The sequence below is a fragment of the Pyrgilauda ruficollis genome, unplaced genomic scaffold, assembly GCF_017590135.1.
Source record: "Pyrgilauda ruficollis isolate IOZ18807 unplaced genomic scaffold, ASM1759013v1 scaffold9, whole genome shotgun sequence".
In the NCBI taxonomy this organism is placed as follows: domain Eukaryota; kingdom Metazoa; phylum Chordata; class Aves; order Passeriformes; family Passeridae; genus Pyrgilauda; species Pyrgilauda ruficollis.
This window is the reverse complement of record NW_024531043.1, coordinates 10,427,571-10,442,466: the sequence shown is the minus strand read 5'-3', so window position 1 is coordinate 10,442,466 and position 14,896 is coordinate 10,427,571. Positions and strand designations below refer to the sequence as shown.

Genomic DNA, 14,896 nt, shown 5'->3' with positions numbered 1-14,896 from the left:
CCAGCAGGGCTCTGCCCTCAGTTGTGATTTCTCTTATCAAACACCACGTTCTGCTTTCTGCCATGAATATGATTTCCAATTAAATGCCTCCTCAGAGCTTGTCTGGCTGGGAATTAGCCTGGAACTCGGTGGCTGGGCTGTTAGCTCATCAAAGTCTCTGGGATAACGGGGAGGTGCTGATGCTCTGCTCGGGGGATTTTGCTCGTGGCTTTGAACTCGCTGCAGCCCTGCAAACTGGGACAGGCTGCCCTTTGCTCACCTTCAGCTCTGCTCTGCTCCCCTTCAGCCCACAGCTGAGCAAGCATTCTCCAGGGCAACAAAACACAGCCCCTGTGCTCCTGCCCTCCAGGGATCTCAGCGTTTGTGCCGTCCCTGGGAAGGAGCTGGCCACGCGCTCCGGCTTACAGGGAAAGGATTATCATGGCTCTCATGACCCAGACCACAGCTCCTGTGTGCTTCCCTGCATGGGGAGGAGAGAAGTGGGCATGAAGCCTCAATCTGTCCCCTAATTAGCCACCGAACAGGTCCCTGTCCCCAGGGTCTTTCCCCAGTTTGGCAGCGCCTGTTGCTGCTCTGAATGCCAACAGCGGTGGCAGTGAGGTGGTGGTGGTCTCTTTATGAATAAAACAGATAAAAACCAGGTTGGAAGGCAAAAATTCTGGATGTGAAGCTGGGATCAAAAGGGGAGGGAGGAGCAGCCCTAATTCTGAAGCACTGCTGGGGATGGTGAACCCCTGGCTGCTCCTGTTGGAGCAAAAGGCTTCGAATGCCAGGTTATGGCTCAATTCCAAATGAGGGTTTCTCCTTGCTGTGGACACACAGCCAGGGAGATGTTGGAGCATGTGCTTCAGGGCTGGTTTTGGGGCACAGAAACCCCTTAGGTCCATGTAATGTGGAGTCCCAACAACTCCTTGCTTGGTCCATCGTGGGACACCATCCTCACTCCGTTGTGGTGATGCTGCCATGGCAACCACGGAACCTGGGGCAGTGCAGGATGGGACTGGGACCAGTTCTCTTCTAGGTTCTTCCCTCTCCTGAGCTTCTTGCTGGAAATAGGAGTGGATCTTTAGGAAAACCTGATTGCCACCGTGGTTCTGTCTCCTGGCTGGAGAGGAGCTACAGTGCCCTGTGTGGGGCTGAGCAGTGTCAGGGGACACAGGGACACCCAGGGGACTGCAGTGTGGTTGCTGGGGACCAGTTCTGGGGGTAAGGGCTGCGGGGTCCACTCTAGTGCCCTCCTGGCATCAGTGGGACAGGGGTGCTGAATCCAGGTGTTCTGCAGGCACAGGGTGGGGGGGACTGGCCTCGCTGGAATTTCTATGGAAACCCAGGTACTGAATGGGGTGGTATAGCTCAAACCATCTGTTCTTCCCCTACTTATAAAACTCGATAATTTCACGATGACATCACCAGAAATGCTCTCCTTTTATTCCTCTTGCAGCCATCTGTGATGGTTTCCTCATGTGCCAAACACGCGAGCGGGTGCTGAGGGATGGGCAGGAGGACACAGCCACCCCATTACTCCTGTTTCATTTCTTCCCTTGGAAAGCAATCCTGTGCCTACAGAGTTTCACTTGTTCCCTTCCCAAGGCGTCTACAGAGCAACCAGCAGAGTTAGACGGGGAAAATGAAGGTAAAATAGAAGGACAAACTAAAGCTGAGCTTCACAGGGACTGTGGAGGATTTGCTGTGGGGATTTTACCCTTGGAAATACACATCAGCAGTGGGAGCCAGGTTTGCTCCTGCCAGCAAGGTGCTGGGTAGCAGTGGGGCTGCTTCTCCTGTGCCAGGAGTGAGGCCCTGGAATGAGATTTGGGTGTTGGGAGAGACAGTGTTGGGGAATTGGAGTCAGCTGAGGACACGGGTAGTGGTGGGTATAACTGCCTTCAGTGCTTGCCTGCTGGGCAGTTTGTCATCTAGAAGTCACCTTCTGATGGTCGGGGACAGGAGCACTCCTGCTCCACTCCTGGGCAGCCAGCTGGGCTCATCCATGCCCCCAGCACAGTGGCTCTGGTTCTGACTCACGTGGTCCTCGCTGTTGTGCTGGGTGATAAAAGAGGTGACAACCTGCCATCACCTGTCCTCTTCACTGGTGGAAAGCTCTCCCTGTCCTGGAATTGAGGTGCTGGCTCCAGCTCAGCCAGCACTGTGTGTTTTGGGTGGTGATGGATCCAGGTGCCAGGGAAGAGCTGGTGCTGCTCAGCTGCTGCCCCTGCCGGCTGTGTTTGCTCGACTGACCAAACCCTCTCTTGTCTGTGGCAGAGGAGAGAAGCCTCAGCAGACCTGGACCTCCCTGAAAAGGACAAGGAAATAAGGGCTAAAGTGGAGATCAGGCATCTGCAGACCCATTTTCATCATGAAGCATACAAGAGGAAATTCTTCGATGCCGATATCTGGCGGCAAATGCAGGCTCAGGAGTGAGTACAGCTCTGCTTGGGAAGTTCCTCCATGCCAAAACCACAGATTTATAGAATCCCACAGGCAGGGACACTTTCCACTATCCCAGGTTGCTCCAAGCCCTGTCCAGCCTGGCCTTGGACACTTCTAGGGATGGGGCAGTCACAACTTCTCTGGGCACTCTGTGCCAGGGCCTCCGCACTCTCTGAGTAAAGAATTTCTTCCTAACATCTGATCCCAATCTCTCTTCTTTTAGCTTAAATCTATTCCCTCTTGTCCTATCTCATCTGCCCTTATAAAATGTTGCTCCCTCTCTTTTATAAAGAGATATGGGGACCACAGAGCAGAGATGGGGAGGGGTAAGGACCTGGCCTGGCAGATGGGATGTGCTAAATGTCATTTGTTGTTCCATTTTTACAGAAAAGCAATAAATGATCTGAAGCAAGAACGCAGACATGTGACATTAACGCTGAGCCAGATCTATTCACCGAGCAGTGTGTTGCTGGAAAACAGAAATCGTAGGAAGATCCAAAGCCTTTTGCAGACCAGAATGCAGAATGATGCCCTGATCAAAGAAAGAAAAGCCCAGTTAGCTGACCTGGCCAAGCAGGTGAGAGCATCAGGACTGTTCCCTGCCTGAGCACAGCAGGGCAGAGTCACAGGATGAGACCTGTGGCTGAAACTCCTCAGTGTAAAACACATTTAACTCAGGCCTTGGAATATTCCTCCTGGCAAGTGACACATGACAATGACAAATAGAACCAGGCTCCCATTCAAGTCAGCAGCACTGACTGGAAAAGTGAGGTTGGACTCTCAACCTTGTCCCACTGGTCCCTGCAGCCCTGTGTGATGGCACACACCAGCCTGGGGCCACAAACATCCCTCTCCTTCTCCCTTCACTTTTTAAATTCTCCTGAAAAAGAGGTAAAACTGGAACAGTGCTGTCTGGGGTGTGGCAAATACAGGAACAGCAGCATCTGAGGGATGCCCCATCCCTTCTCCTGAGGACATCCTGGTTGGATTTGGGCAGGAGTGGAGTGGGAAGCCAAGGGAAACGTGGGCTGTGGAAGTGACAGTTCCCTTCAGCATTGTTCTCAGAGCCAGCTGCCCAAGCTGGACTCCAGGGAACATGCTGGGATAGTTTGCCATTGCTGGAGGTGCTGCAGAGCTTTCCCAGCAGGGTTGGCTTTGTCAGGGATGAGAACTCTGACTTGCCTGAGTCATCCCTCCCCCACCTGCCTCCTGCTTTGCTGTTCTCCAACTGCTTCACTCTTCCGTGGATTTATTTCCTCTGGAAGCTCCCCACTTCTGGCAGAAGTTTTCCTCCACTCATTTCCAGGGAGGACTGCACAGATCCCTGCCTGGCCAGCACAACACCTCTGCCAAAGCCCCGTCCTCATTGCCTCTTCCACTCTACAAAGTGCTGCTGTGCTGTGTTCAGCACCTGCTGGAGCTCCCTGCAAAAACAGCTGCACTTCCTTCGAGACACACAAAAAAAACCCCCAACATTTCCAGTTACAGTTTATGTTTCTGCGTGTGCAGGGTGGGATGCTTTGGGATTAAAGCTGCTTCTATAACAGAGAGCTCATTAATGACACGGTTGCTGTAGTTCAGGTCAACAGAAGGGATTTTCTTTGGCTCTGTGTCCTGAAAAAAGTCCAGAATGCTGGGGTGGAGATTATACTTCCTGGGTTTTTTTCCCTCTGTGTGTGTGTGTACAGGTTGTAGAGCTGGAAAAAAAGATAGTGAAGCAAAGAGACACAGCCTGGAGAGTGTTGGAAGCAAAGAGCCGCAAACACCTGCAGAAGAAGATCGAGTTACTGGAGATGCGTTTGAGTCATGTAAGGAAACATTTTGGAGACTTTTGGAGAACATGTGTGGGGTCACACAGGGGCCTGGGTCCTTTCTGGTCAGGACAAAGCACAGTGGTGCAAATGTATTTGGTTGACACAAGCTGCATGAAGCACCTGGCTTGTTCCCCTGGCCTGATCATTCCCAGAATATCTCAAAGGCTCCTTCAGGCTTGGTGACCCAAATGCAGCACCTGTGCTGTGCCTGAAGGTCTGCACCTGCTTTGTGATCAAACTGGGCTGCCTGGAGCCACCTTGCCTTGGACAAAGCCAGCTCCAGGTCTCTGTTGTGGTCAGCCTGGTCTTCTGTTGCCTTTAATCTCTCGGGGAGAAGGACAGTGCAGGGCCAGATTCAAATCTCTTGGGCTGTGTTTGACTCTGCCCTGGTCAAGGTCTTTAAGCAGCAACCTGAATCCTCCCAGTCCCCCACCAGTTCCACCAGTTCCACAGCTTTTGCTTTGCTCTCCCCAGGCCACTGTCCGTTACAACAGCATCATGACCAGGAACAACAGTCTCCGGGAGGAGACTGCCAGCCTGCAGATCCAGAAAGCCATTTATGACAACTGCTACTGGAAGCTGGAAAAAAGTCTGGCTCAGCAGAACAAATTGCTGGATGCTGCTATTGAGCAAGCCACAGAAGATTACGAGCAGTGGTACGTGGCCTTGTCAGCCCTCTGGGCAGAGCTTGGGGCTGGTGGGTGATGCCAGTGATGAGGGTTCAAACAGAGAGACCAAGTGAGGCTTCAGAGAGAGGATTCACCACTCCCAGCTAGGTCTGGGTGCTAAGGGTTGGGTGCCTGGTCAGTGTGGGGAGACTGGTACCTCCAGGGTGTTTAATTCCATCTGTGCCACATGTTTCTTTGGATGGGATGGGACTGGAACCGTGGGACTGCCCCATGGAGGAGTCTATTTTTTCTGAATCCCACCTGAGCTGGGTACTATGCCTGGTACAAAACCCCACCAAAAGCTGTGTTAGTGGCCGTGAATTCCCTCTGGACTAACTCCACTCCATCCAGATGAGAGCTGGGAGCAAGCACAGCACCACAGGGGCTTTGCCAGGTCTGGCACTCCTGGGAGTGGCCAGGAACACAGAACCTGTACACACACGAGGTGTGAATGCTGCTCTACATGTGCAGGATGGAGGATCTGGGGCGGATCTCGGACATTCGGGACGTGCGCTACAGAGAAACCATCCAGTACAACATCAGGCTGCTGGAGAGGAAGTGTGCCCTGCACCAGGAGACCAGGCTGAAGAACTTCTTCCTCAGCAAATGTGCAGACCTCTCTGTGTTGAAGGAACAGGCCAAAGAGAGAGAAGGTATCAGAGGAGAATTTGTGTGACTGGGATCACGAACCCGAAGTCTGCAGAGCTGATGGGGCTGGGCTGCTCGTGGTGGTTTACAGAATTGCACCCCAAAGGCAGGATGCCTGCCCTGCCCACAGCCTCCCCCACCCAACCTTCACCCTACAAGCAGAAAGGCTGAACAGTGATAATTGAGTGAGACTGAGTGTCTTGGGGTGCCCTTGGGACAGGGAGCTGCTCCTGCGTGCAGCCATGGCTCCTTTTACCACAGAACAGGTTGGGTTGGAAAGGAGCCCTAAAACTCATCCAGTTCCACCCCCTCCATGGGCAGGGACACCTTTCACTAGCCCAGGTTGCTCCAAGCCCTGTCCAGCCTGGCCTTGGACACTTCCAGGGATGGAGCAGCCACAGCTTCTCTGGGCAGCCTGTGCCATGGTCTCACCACCCTCACCTTGCTAAAATTTAATCTAATCTAATAATTCTATCCTCCTGGGAGGGAATCCATGGTGTTTGCTCCATTCCCATGACATCCCTGCTTGGTTTCCTGGTGGAAGAGGCACCCTCTGCCCCTCCAGCACTGCTCCCTCCTGCCCCAGCCCTGCACCAAACCCCACAGCACCACGGGGAAGGCTCTGCAGAGGGCAACCACAGCTCTCTGTCTCTTCCTCAGCCTTAGAGGCAGCTGAGAGGGCCAAAAGGAGCCAAAAGGAGAGCTACGAGGTGGCCTACAAGCGTCTGCTGGAGCTGTCGGACGGAGACATTGATGATTTCTTGGAGGACTTCCTTGAAAAGGACAGGAGATTCTTCATCCTCTTCAGCTATGCCATTAGGCTGAACGTCAGGAACGAGGGTCTCAGGCAGAGGATCGAGGCCATCCAGGTCTGTTCCTGGCTCTTCCTGTCTCCCCTTTCCACCTAGTGATTTTGGGTCAGGGTGGGTTGGTCCTCTCCCGAGTGGGCATCACTGCCCACATCCAGCCACGCAGGTAGGATTGGGGGGATGCAGAGGAGCAGCCAGACCCGTAACTCGGCTGTGCTCTCGGAGCTAAACGTGTCTCAATGCTGCCACCGTGTACCCAGCAAAAATACTGCAGGGTCCCGGGGAGCCAGGAGCTCCCCCGAACTCTGTGGGGCTGCTTGGAGGGCTCTCCATTTCCCTGGAGGTGTCCCCGTGATTTATTAAAAAAATATGGATACTGATCTAGAACCTGTGATTTATTAGAAATATGGATATTGCTCTAGTACTGATATCCAACTGTGATGGACAAAGACTCTCTAACAGTTTTTAAAGTTAGAAGGTGTATGTTTATTGCAACGCTGGGCAGCTCCCAAATACAAACTGCAATTTACAGGTGATTACAGACCCTTTTTATCTATGCAAGTGTTGAATACCCAAAATACAAATACATATTCATAACTTTGGTACATCCCATTCCCGGCTTCGTATGCTAATTAGTTAAAAAGCTATTAAGCATGCGTAGTTTGTTCCTTGAAATGGGTTGGGGGTCCCTTTCATGGAGAGGGGTCCCAAAATGAGGAAGTAAATGAAGTCTTCCTCGTTCTGACCTTTCTACCTTTTCAATGCAAATATGACAAATGAACCCTTGGTAGAACTCCCTTTCCCTCTCTTTAATTGGTTTCAGAACAGAGGAGGCCACAACTGTCTTATGTTACTAAAACCTTTTTGTCAGTTTCTATATTCTTCATTATAAACCCAGCTAGCCAAACATTGTGCTGACAAGCAATCAATTATTAAATACTAACTCTTGACTTCATCAAGGCCTACCTATTTATTTTAATTAACTCCAATAAAGCTTATCCCTAACTAAAGTCTTAGCTCCTCTAAAATTTCTGAATTCCTCAAAGTTTACGTTTCACCCGCTCCCTGGGCTGCCCATGGGTAGGGTTCCATGGGTAGCCCCTCCACGAGCTGGTGTTCCCACAGGATGACATGAAGGCCATCAGAACGGAGCGGGAGCAGGCGGAGACGACCTGCACCCACGTCGTGCAGGAGCTGGAGGTATGGTGACCATGGATTCCTCTGGAAAGGCAGCATATCCCTGTCTGTCCCAGCACTTGTTCCAGAGAGTCTGGTCCTGTAAATGCTGCTCTGGCTGGAGAGGTGTGGGCAGAAAAGGGCCCTGCAAAGGTTTTGTCAGCCCCCAGGGCATGGTGAGAGGGTGGCTGTGGGGCTCCTGCCAGCCCCGGGCCAGCATGGGCAGCTGGGGTATTCCAGAACTGTCTGGACACAATCCTGTGCTCTGTGCTCTGGGATCACCCTGCTCGAGTAGAGGTTGGACCAGACCACCCTTTGTGGTCCCTTCCAACCTGACCCCTCCTGGGATTCTGTATCCAGACTGAAACTGGGCAGCACTGGGGTGGTGGCATCAGCGAGGGGCTGGTGTGACACCTTTGTGACACAAAAACCTTTGCTGGTAGGCGAAAATAGCAGAGACCACCGAGGAAGCCAACAAGTATGAGAATAAATGCAAGGAGAGCAGCGTACTCCTGGGACAGATCCAATCTCGCATGGAGACCCTCTTGAAGAACATGGACTGTGACACTACAAAGATTGTGAAACCTCTTGGGGAGAGCTTGGTGCCAGTTTTTGGTAGGTCAGGGCTGCCCATCTTCCCATGCCATGTGCCCTGAGAAATCCTGCCCACCACCTGCTTGCACTGTGTTTAAATTGAGCTTTTGTTTTCCCCTGTCCCATCAGTCACGTGTGCCATAAAGTGAATTTGCAATGCCAAATTCCCAGCAAATTTGGGAGCTAATTTGGATTTTTAACATCCCAGTAGATCCCCAAACCCTCATCGTGGCTCTGGGTGCTGGAGTGCAATGGGGGTCAGCCTCTCCTCCCAGGCAGCCAGCAAGAGCACAAGGGGAATTACATGAGGGGAGGTTCAGGTTGGATATTAGGAAAAATTTCTTCACTGAAATAGTGGTCAAGAATTGGAACAGACTTCCCAGGGAAGTGGTAAAATCACCACCCTCAAAGTGTTCAAAAAATAAAGGGGATGTGGCGCTTTGTGGTATGCTTTAACAGGCAGGGAATACTCAGTATGAAGTCAGACTTGATGATTTTGGAGGTCTGCTCCAACATTAATGACTCTGTGATTTTGTGATTCCATGACCCAACACTGGCCCCCTGACCCTGGGGGAGGGAAACCAGTGGATCCCCTGCTCTGCAGACAGCCAGGGGTGGGTTTGGGCAGGGTCCTGCTGCAGGGACACTGCTGGACACTGTGGCTCCTTCCCACCCAGGTCCCGTGGAGGACAAGATCAAGGAGTTCCTGCTGAGGGAGTCCTTGCTGCGCTACACGTCCATCGATCGCACCCAGCGCACCCAGGCCTTCACCAGCCCTCTCCAGGGAACCTCCAAGCTCCTGGGGACCATGGACAGGTCCAAGCTCTGCCCACCCCCCCCAGACCTGGAGGAGACGGCTGAGCCCAAAACCGGTGAGCAGGGAGTGGGGAGAGAGGAGCCACGGCCGGGCAGCAACCGCTCCCCAATCCCCCGTGGCTGCCTGGCCAAGCCCTGCTGCCACATGTCCTTCCCAGTCCATCCCCTCCAGCCTGTCCTGCCCCACCGGGGTGTATGACACCTGTAAAACTGTGTATTATGGGATGGACGTTCTCTTGGGCAGCGGAAGAGCCGATGGGCCGGGATCAGCTGCGTGAGCTCGTTATCCGGAGGCACGAGGAGGAGCTGAGCAGGCCCCCCAGCTCGGGCAAGAGGAGGAGGAGATTCACATCATCGGGGGCCAGGAGCCCCTCAGGGTCCAGGAGCCCATCAGGGACCAGGAGCCCATCAGAGACCAGGAGCCCATCAGGGAATTAAAGAAGCTGTTTCATTCTTGAGCTTCTGCATTCCGCACATCATTCCATCTTGCTTCTCTGGAAGGAGCCCAACACCTTTCACAGGCTTCAGAACCTCACCAGGTGATATTTTGGCATGGCTTCACCCACTGCTGACAGCACCCACAGCCAAGGTGGGATCAGCTGCTCTAGCAGAGGGTGACATCCCTGTCACACGACCCAAGGCACTCCTCATAGCCAGAGGTGCCAATCCTGCACTGTGCCCCAGGGCAGGGCCTGGCAGGAGGGATGCAGGGGATGAGTGTGCTCATGGGGGGTTCCCTGCTCAGCTGGCAGAAGCTGATAACTCTCTGCTGCCTAAAGGAAAATTGAGCTCGGTGCTGACCCTGGGCTGTGGGACCAGGTGGGATGGGCACAGCCCAGTGTGGAACTGGTTTGGGGCTGGGAGTGGAAGTGGGAGACAGAGGGACTGGAGGACACACGAGGGTGACGTGCAGTAGGTCTGGGGTGCTGAGGCCAGCAGGGTCTGGAAGGATCTGAGGGCTCCCACGGGGCACGGGCACACCGCACAAGCCCAAGCACGGCTCACACCAGCAGCTGGGTTTCCTCTTGCCAAAAGGCCTTTTAATGTGAATGCCATTCCCGTGCCAAATTCCCAGGCACATGCCTCTCCAGGGGAAGAGGAAAGGGAACCCCCGAGTGACCTAGGGAGAGGTGATCTTGCAGTGCCAGCCCCAGCCCTGAGCCTGGGCTAGTCCTTCTCTTCACCATGAGTAATGACATGGACCAGGTTCTTGTAGTCCAGGTTGCCAGACATGTCCGGAGGGAAGGCAGCGAACATCTGATCGATCTGCCAGGGAAGAGCAGTGAGAAAAGGTGGCGTGGGAGGGGTTTGGGACTGGGCTGGGAGGAGGGATGGGGTCTGTTGGGATGGAGGGAGGCTGGCAGAAGGTGGGAAAGAGATCATACCTCTTCCTGGGAAAACCTCTCCCCCTGCGTCATCAGCATTTCTTTGATGCTGCAAACGAGAGAGCGCGGTGAGCACAGGGCAGGTCCTCATGGGGACACCCCCTTCACTCCCTGCCCCAGGTACCCCTGCACTCACTAGGCAGATTTCAGGCCTTTCCCCTCTGGATCAAACACCTTGAATGCATTCAGGATTGTCTCCTCTGGGTCGGCACCTGTAGGTGACAAAGCCATGATTTGAGATTTGATTACCGTTGGAGATGGTAAAGTAGGAAGCCGACTGCAGCCTCCTGCTTCTCCCAGCCTCGGGGACAAAATGGGGGACAGACTGGAAAGTGGGGCCCCTGCAGGAATGCTGGCCCTGCAGCTGGAGGCTCGAGTGAAGCTGGTGGAGTGCAGAGGAGCAGCCGTGGGGCCGCGGTGCGAGCACAGAGCAGGCGGTGTCGCCACCGCTCCGGCATCCGGCATTTATCTAATCTTTGGAGCGTATTTATAGAGCTCCAGGCACAGCCCTTGGGGCCCTGCAGCCTCTTGGAGATCGGCAGGAGGCTGCATTCCTTGGGTTAAGTACGTGATTCAGGGTACAGCCAGATGGGATGGTGGGTCAAAGTCTGGCTGTAGGCAGGGGGGCCAATTTTGGCACTGCTGCTGTCAGCAGGCTCAGAGGTGCTGCAAGAACTGTCCCCTCTTCCTATGGGACAGCAGCACAGCCATTTGGGTTTTGTAAATGGCTGGGGAAACTGAGGCACAGAGACCATCTCATACCCCCCAACAGTTTGGGGAGATGTGGGATAAGATCTTTGGACATAGGCATGGCTGGTATTGCAAATCAGCAGGAGTTTTGGAATGCCACTGAGCACCACTGAGCACCCCAACTCCCCAGGTGCCCTCTCACCCTTGAGCTTCTCCCCAAACATGGTGAGGAACACGGTGAAGTTGATGGGGCCCGGTGCCTCCTTTATCATCTCATCGATCTCCTCGTTCTTCACATTCAGGCGCCCTGGGGAGAGCAGCTGTGGGTCAGTCGTGGATCCAAGTCCTGCTCTGCGTGTTGGGGGCTAAAAACAGACACCACAGAACTTTTCCCTGGGGGATTTTCCCCCACTGGAGGGAAATAGCACACTCCTGGGGATCCACCTCTGACAAGGAATGGGGGTAGCAGCAGTGAGGTGAGAGAATCATCTCCAGCTCTGGCTTCTCAGGCTCCAGGATCACAGAAAAGAAGGATGAAAGGACTGAGCTGTGCTGCTTCCTTGCCTCACTGCCCCATGGATCAGCCCCTTTTAAGCCTCCTTGGAATATGTTTTGGGTCAAGACCACCAGCATTGAGGATCTTCCTGTTCCCCAGCACCAAAAGCAAATGGGATTGAACATCTACCTCCTTTTTCCAGAGGCTGGGCTGTCCTTGGAACTCCATTGCTGATTCATGCTGACCTCTGATGGCAGAGCCGAGCTCGCAGTGTCACAGCCTCCCACAAATCCCCTAAATCCCCTTAATGCCCACATACCCTGGGATGCCGTGGGATGGGCACAGCCAGGTGCTCCTAAGCATGGAAAAGGCAGGGAGTGTTTGGCTGTGTAACCCAGGAGCTGGCTCCAGTGCCAAGGGGATAAACCAGAGCTGCTGTGGGAGCTGCTCCGGGATCACCCATGAGGGATCTCCCAGCTGACAGGCTTGGGTTTGGATCAGGAGGTTTTTGTCAAAATGAGAGATCCAGTGGATGACAGAGGCTTGGTTAAACGCCCCCACCCCTCCTTGTTTCTCAATTACCAGGCCTGGTGTTGGCAAAGCTGGGGAGGGGAGGCTGCTAAAGCTGGGCTCACCAAGGGCAGCAAAGGTGTCTCTCAGATCTGCCTTGTCGATGAAGCCGTCCCGGTTCTGATCCATGATGGTGAACGCCTGGAGGCACAGGAGCAGGGCAGGGAGCACGGGGAAAGGAGGAATTGTCAGCCTTTACAAAGGCTTCAGCACCTTTCTCCTTCTCCCTTCAGCTTGGATGGGATAAGGGCATTTTGAGCCCTCCCAGGATGAGCTCTGGGGGTCTCACTCACTCTCATCCCTCACAGTCCAGCACCCTGGGGCGATGGCAACCCAAACCCCAAAGCTGTACAAGCCCTTTCCTTGGACAAATCCCTCTCACCCCAGTATGACACCGGCAGAGAGGCCATCAGCTCCTCCAACTGGAGCCAGTTATTCCTGGAACTGGGACCACATCCCTGCCGTGCAGGGGGTGAGAGCTCCTGGCAAGGCAGGTGGCAGTGAGCTGGGAGATCTTCTCCAGCTCCCTCGGGTGTGCCTGATCCTCTGGGGGAATCTGGCTCCTTGGAAGCTTGGAGGCTTTGCCGGATTTAACGGTGTCACTGAGTTGTTATTCTCACTTTTAAAATAAAACCACCCAAAAACGGGCCTGCTGCCTCCTGGTGTGAACCAGCTGTCACTTGAGAGAAAGAGCTGAAGGTCACATCACATCAAGGACCCTCAGTCCTTCCCACCAAAGCCACCTACCTCTTTGAATTCCTGGATCTGCGCCTGCTCAAACATGGAGAAAACATTGGAATTGGCACCTTCAATCCTCTTCTTGGCTTTCTTGGGTGCCTGCAGGAGTCCAGGTATGTACCATTAGCTCACTGGCTTTTTATGGGGTGAAATAAAAGCATGGAAGTGCCCTGTTCTTACTTGTGACTCCTTGGTGGGAGCTCTGGGCTGGGGCTCTCTTCCCTGGGAGCTTGGTAGTTTCTCCCTGCAGCTCTGGGATGCTGAGGGGCATTAAGATTCCTGCTTAAATTTCAGCTCCTGGTGAATTTAGCCAAATAGGTCCAAGGAAAGATGAGGAGTGAAATCCCTTCTCCCACTGGCAGGTAAAAGGGTCAGCTCTGGGGTGAGATATCCCCGCTGGAACCCTGGTTTTGGGAGCACTGCTGAGGTTGCACATATGGGTTGTGGCCAGTCAGTGCTTCTTTACCCTGCTGTGCTGATATTAAAATATGGCTTAATTAAAAATCTGCCTCCTCCTGCACTGAGGCTTGAACAAACCAGAAATGGGTCAGTGTGTGTTTTAAAGAGGACTGAAGGGCCCCTCGCTGTCCCACCCAGCCCATTATCCCTCATTCCTGCGCCTGCTCCTGCAGCCGTTTCCTCTCATGGGGGTCTGACAGGAGGAGGATTTTGGGGGCACAAAATGACCCTTCCTCTCACTGCATGAAGGAAGGGGAAAGAAAAAAAACGGCATTTGGACCCTAAAACCACCTGCACTCATTTGAAAACTCTGCTGGCATGGGAGACGCCTCTCTGTTCCCTGTGAGATGCTGCTGATCCGCCCAGATGCTCCCCAGTTTTCTCACCCCCCTTCCAAGGCAGACAAGACCCTTGGCCCTCAACTCCTTGATGCCTCCTTTGCCCCCTGCCCATTAAAGCTATTCTGGTGAAAAATCAAATTAATTTTATCTCTTCCTGCTGGAGCTTTGGGCTCTCAGTACTCACCATGGCTTCGCTCAGCTGCCGATGTCCCTGTGAGGGGTGTCCCAGAGGCACTCCCTCACTCCCCCCGGCTGGAACAATAAATACACCCCCCTCGGGGTTAAAAATAGCCCCATGCCCACTTTTGGCTGTAATAGGTAATTTGGCCACCCCCAACCCTGTTGTCTCTGCCTTTCTCTGTCCCTCTCTCTCTAATCTGGAATAGCAGCTTGTTGTTGTCACCGGCTGACGTGACATGTGAGCCCGGGAGGGTTTCAAGGTTAACGAAGTGCCGGGTGGCCCCAGCTCCCACCCCGGGGATGCTGACCCGGGACTGCTCGGGAACAATCCCACCTGCCTTTGTCACTCGGGCTGGCGCCGGGCTTGTCCCCTGCGCTGGGACACGCGGGGAGGGGCTGGCCCCAGGGGACCCCCCGCTAGAACCCCCAAGCTTCGGGATGTGGATGTTTCTCCTCGGTGCTTCCAGGCGTTTTTGGGAGCCCCATCACAGCGCTGGCATGGCACAGCCAGGAGCTGCTCTGCTCCAGCCCCCCGCCCTTGGATCGCCTCCCTTGGGATGCTCCCGGAGCAGGAGCAGCTGCCTGGTCACCCAGCCTGTGGCCGAGGTGGGACATCGCGCTGCAGCCCCATCCCACAGCCCCATCCCGCAGCCCCATCCCGCAGTCCCATCCCAGAGCTCCATCCCACTGCAGCCCCACCCCGCAGCTCCATCCCACAGCCCCATCCCGCAGTCCCATCCCGCAGCCCCATCCCGGAGCTCCATACAGCTGCAGCCCCATCCCACAGCCCCATCCCCATCCCGCAGCCCCATCCCGCATCCCCGCGGCGGGGCCGGAGGCGGATGCTGAGCTGCCCCAGAGCCGGGCAGGCACGAAGAGCTCCTCTGTCATGTGTCACCCCCACTGAGGCACCTGTCACCCACTCAAGCCAAGCATTTGCTCGCCCTGGTCCCGGTGGGACACACACATTTAACTCTCCCGATGCCGGGCTCTGTCCCGGGGACACATCCTGCAGGGATGACGCTCGCACTGCCCGGGCTCTGGCTCAGCATTCCTGCAGCCAAGGAACCCACGGGCAGCAA

The 14,896-nt window shown here is 54.4% G+C and overlaps 2 protein-coding genes across 3 annotated transcripts; one reads left to right on the top strand and one right to left on the bottom strand.

The window, feature by feature from the left end:
• Nucleotides 1-1,627: 1,627 nt before the first annotated feature.
• On the top strand, nt 1,628-10,051 carry CCDC63 (coiled-coil domain containing 63). The gene is made up of 10 exons (XM_041489166.1): nt 1,628-1,633; nt 2,263-2,417; nt 2,818-3,007; nt 4,119-4,238; nt 4,719-4,900; nt 5,384-5,565; nt 6,221-6,429; nt 7,495-7,569; nt 7,989-8,198; nt 8,708-10,051. The coding sequence occupies exons 1-10, from the start codon at nt 1,628-1,630 to the stop codon at nt 9,152-9,154; spliced, it is 1,776 nt and encodes a 591-aa protein (XP_041345100.1). The 3' UTR covers nt 9,155-10,051.
• Nucleotides 9,970-14,896, bottom strand: MYL2 (myosin light chain 2). Of its 2 annotated transcripts, none has more exons than XM_041488833.1 (8): nt 14,782-14,896; nt 13,819-13,886; nt 12,844-12,933; nt 12,109-12,237; nt 11,233-11,395; nt 10,477-10,552; nt 10,341-10,389; nt 9,970-10,221 (listed from the first exon to the last, which is right to left on the bottom strand). In XM_041488833.1, exons 1-8 carry the CDS (start codon nt 14,864-14,866, stop codon nt 10,123-10,125), a joined length of 759 nt encoding a protein of 252 aa, XP_041344767.1. In that variant the 5' UTR covers nt 14,867-14,896; the 3' UTR covers nt 9,970-10,122. The 2 variants fall into 2 exon arrangements, with proteins under 2 accessions (XP_041344767.1, XP_041344768.1); XM_041488834.1 differs by having other exon boundaries at nt 11,233-11,337; nt 12,162-12,237.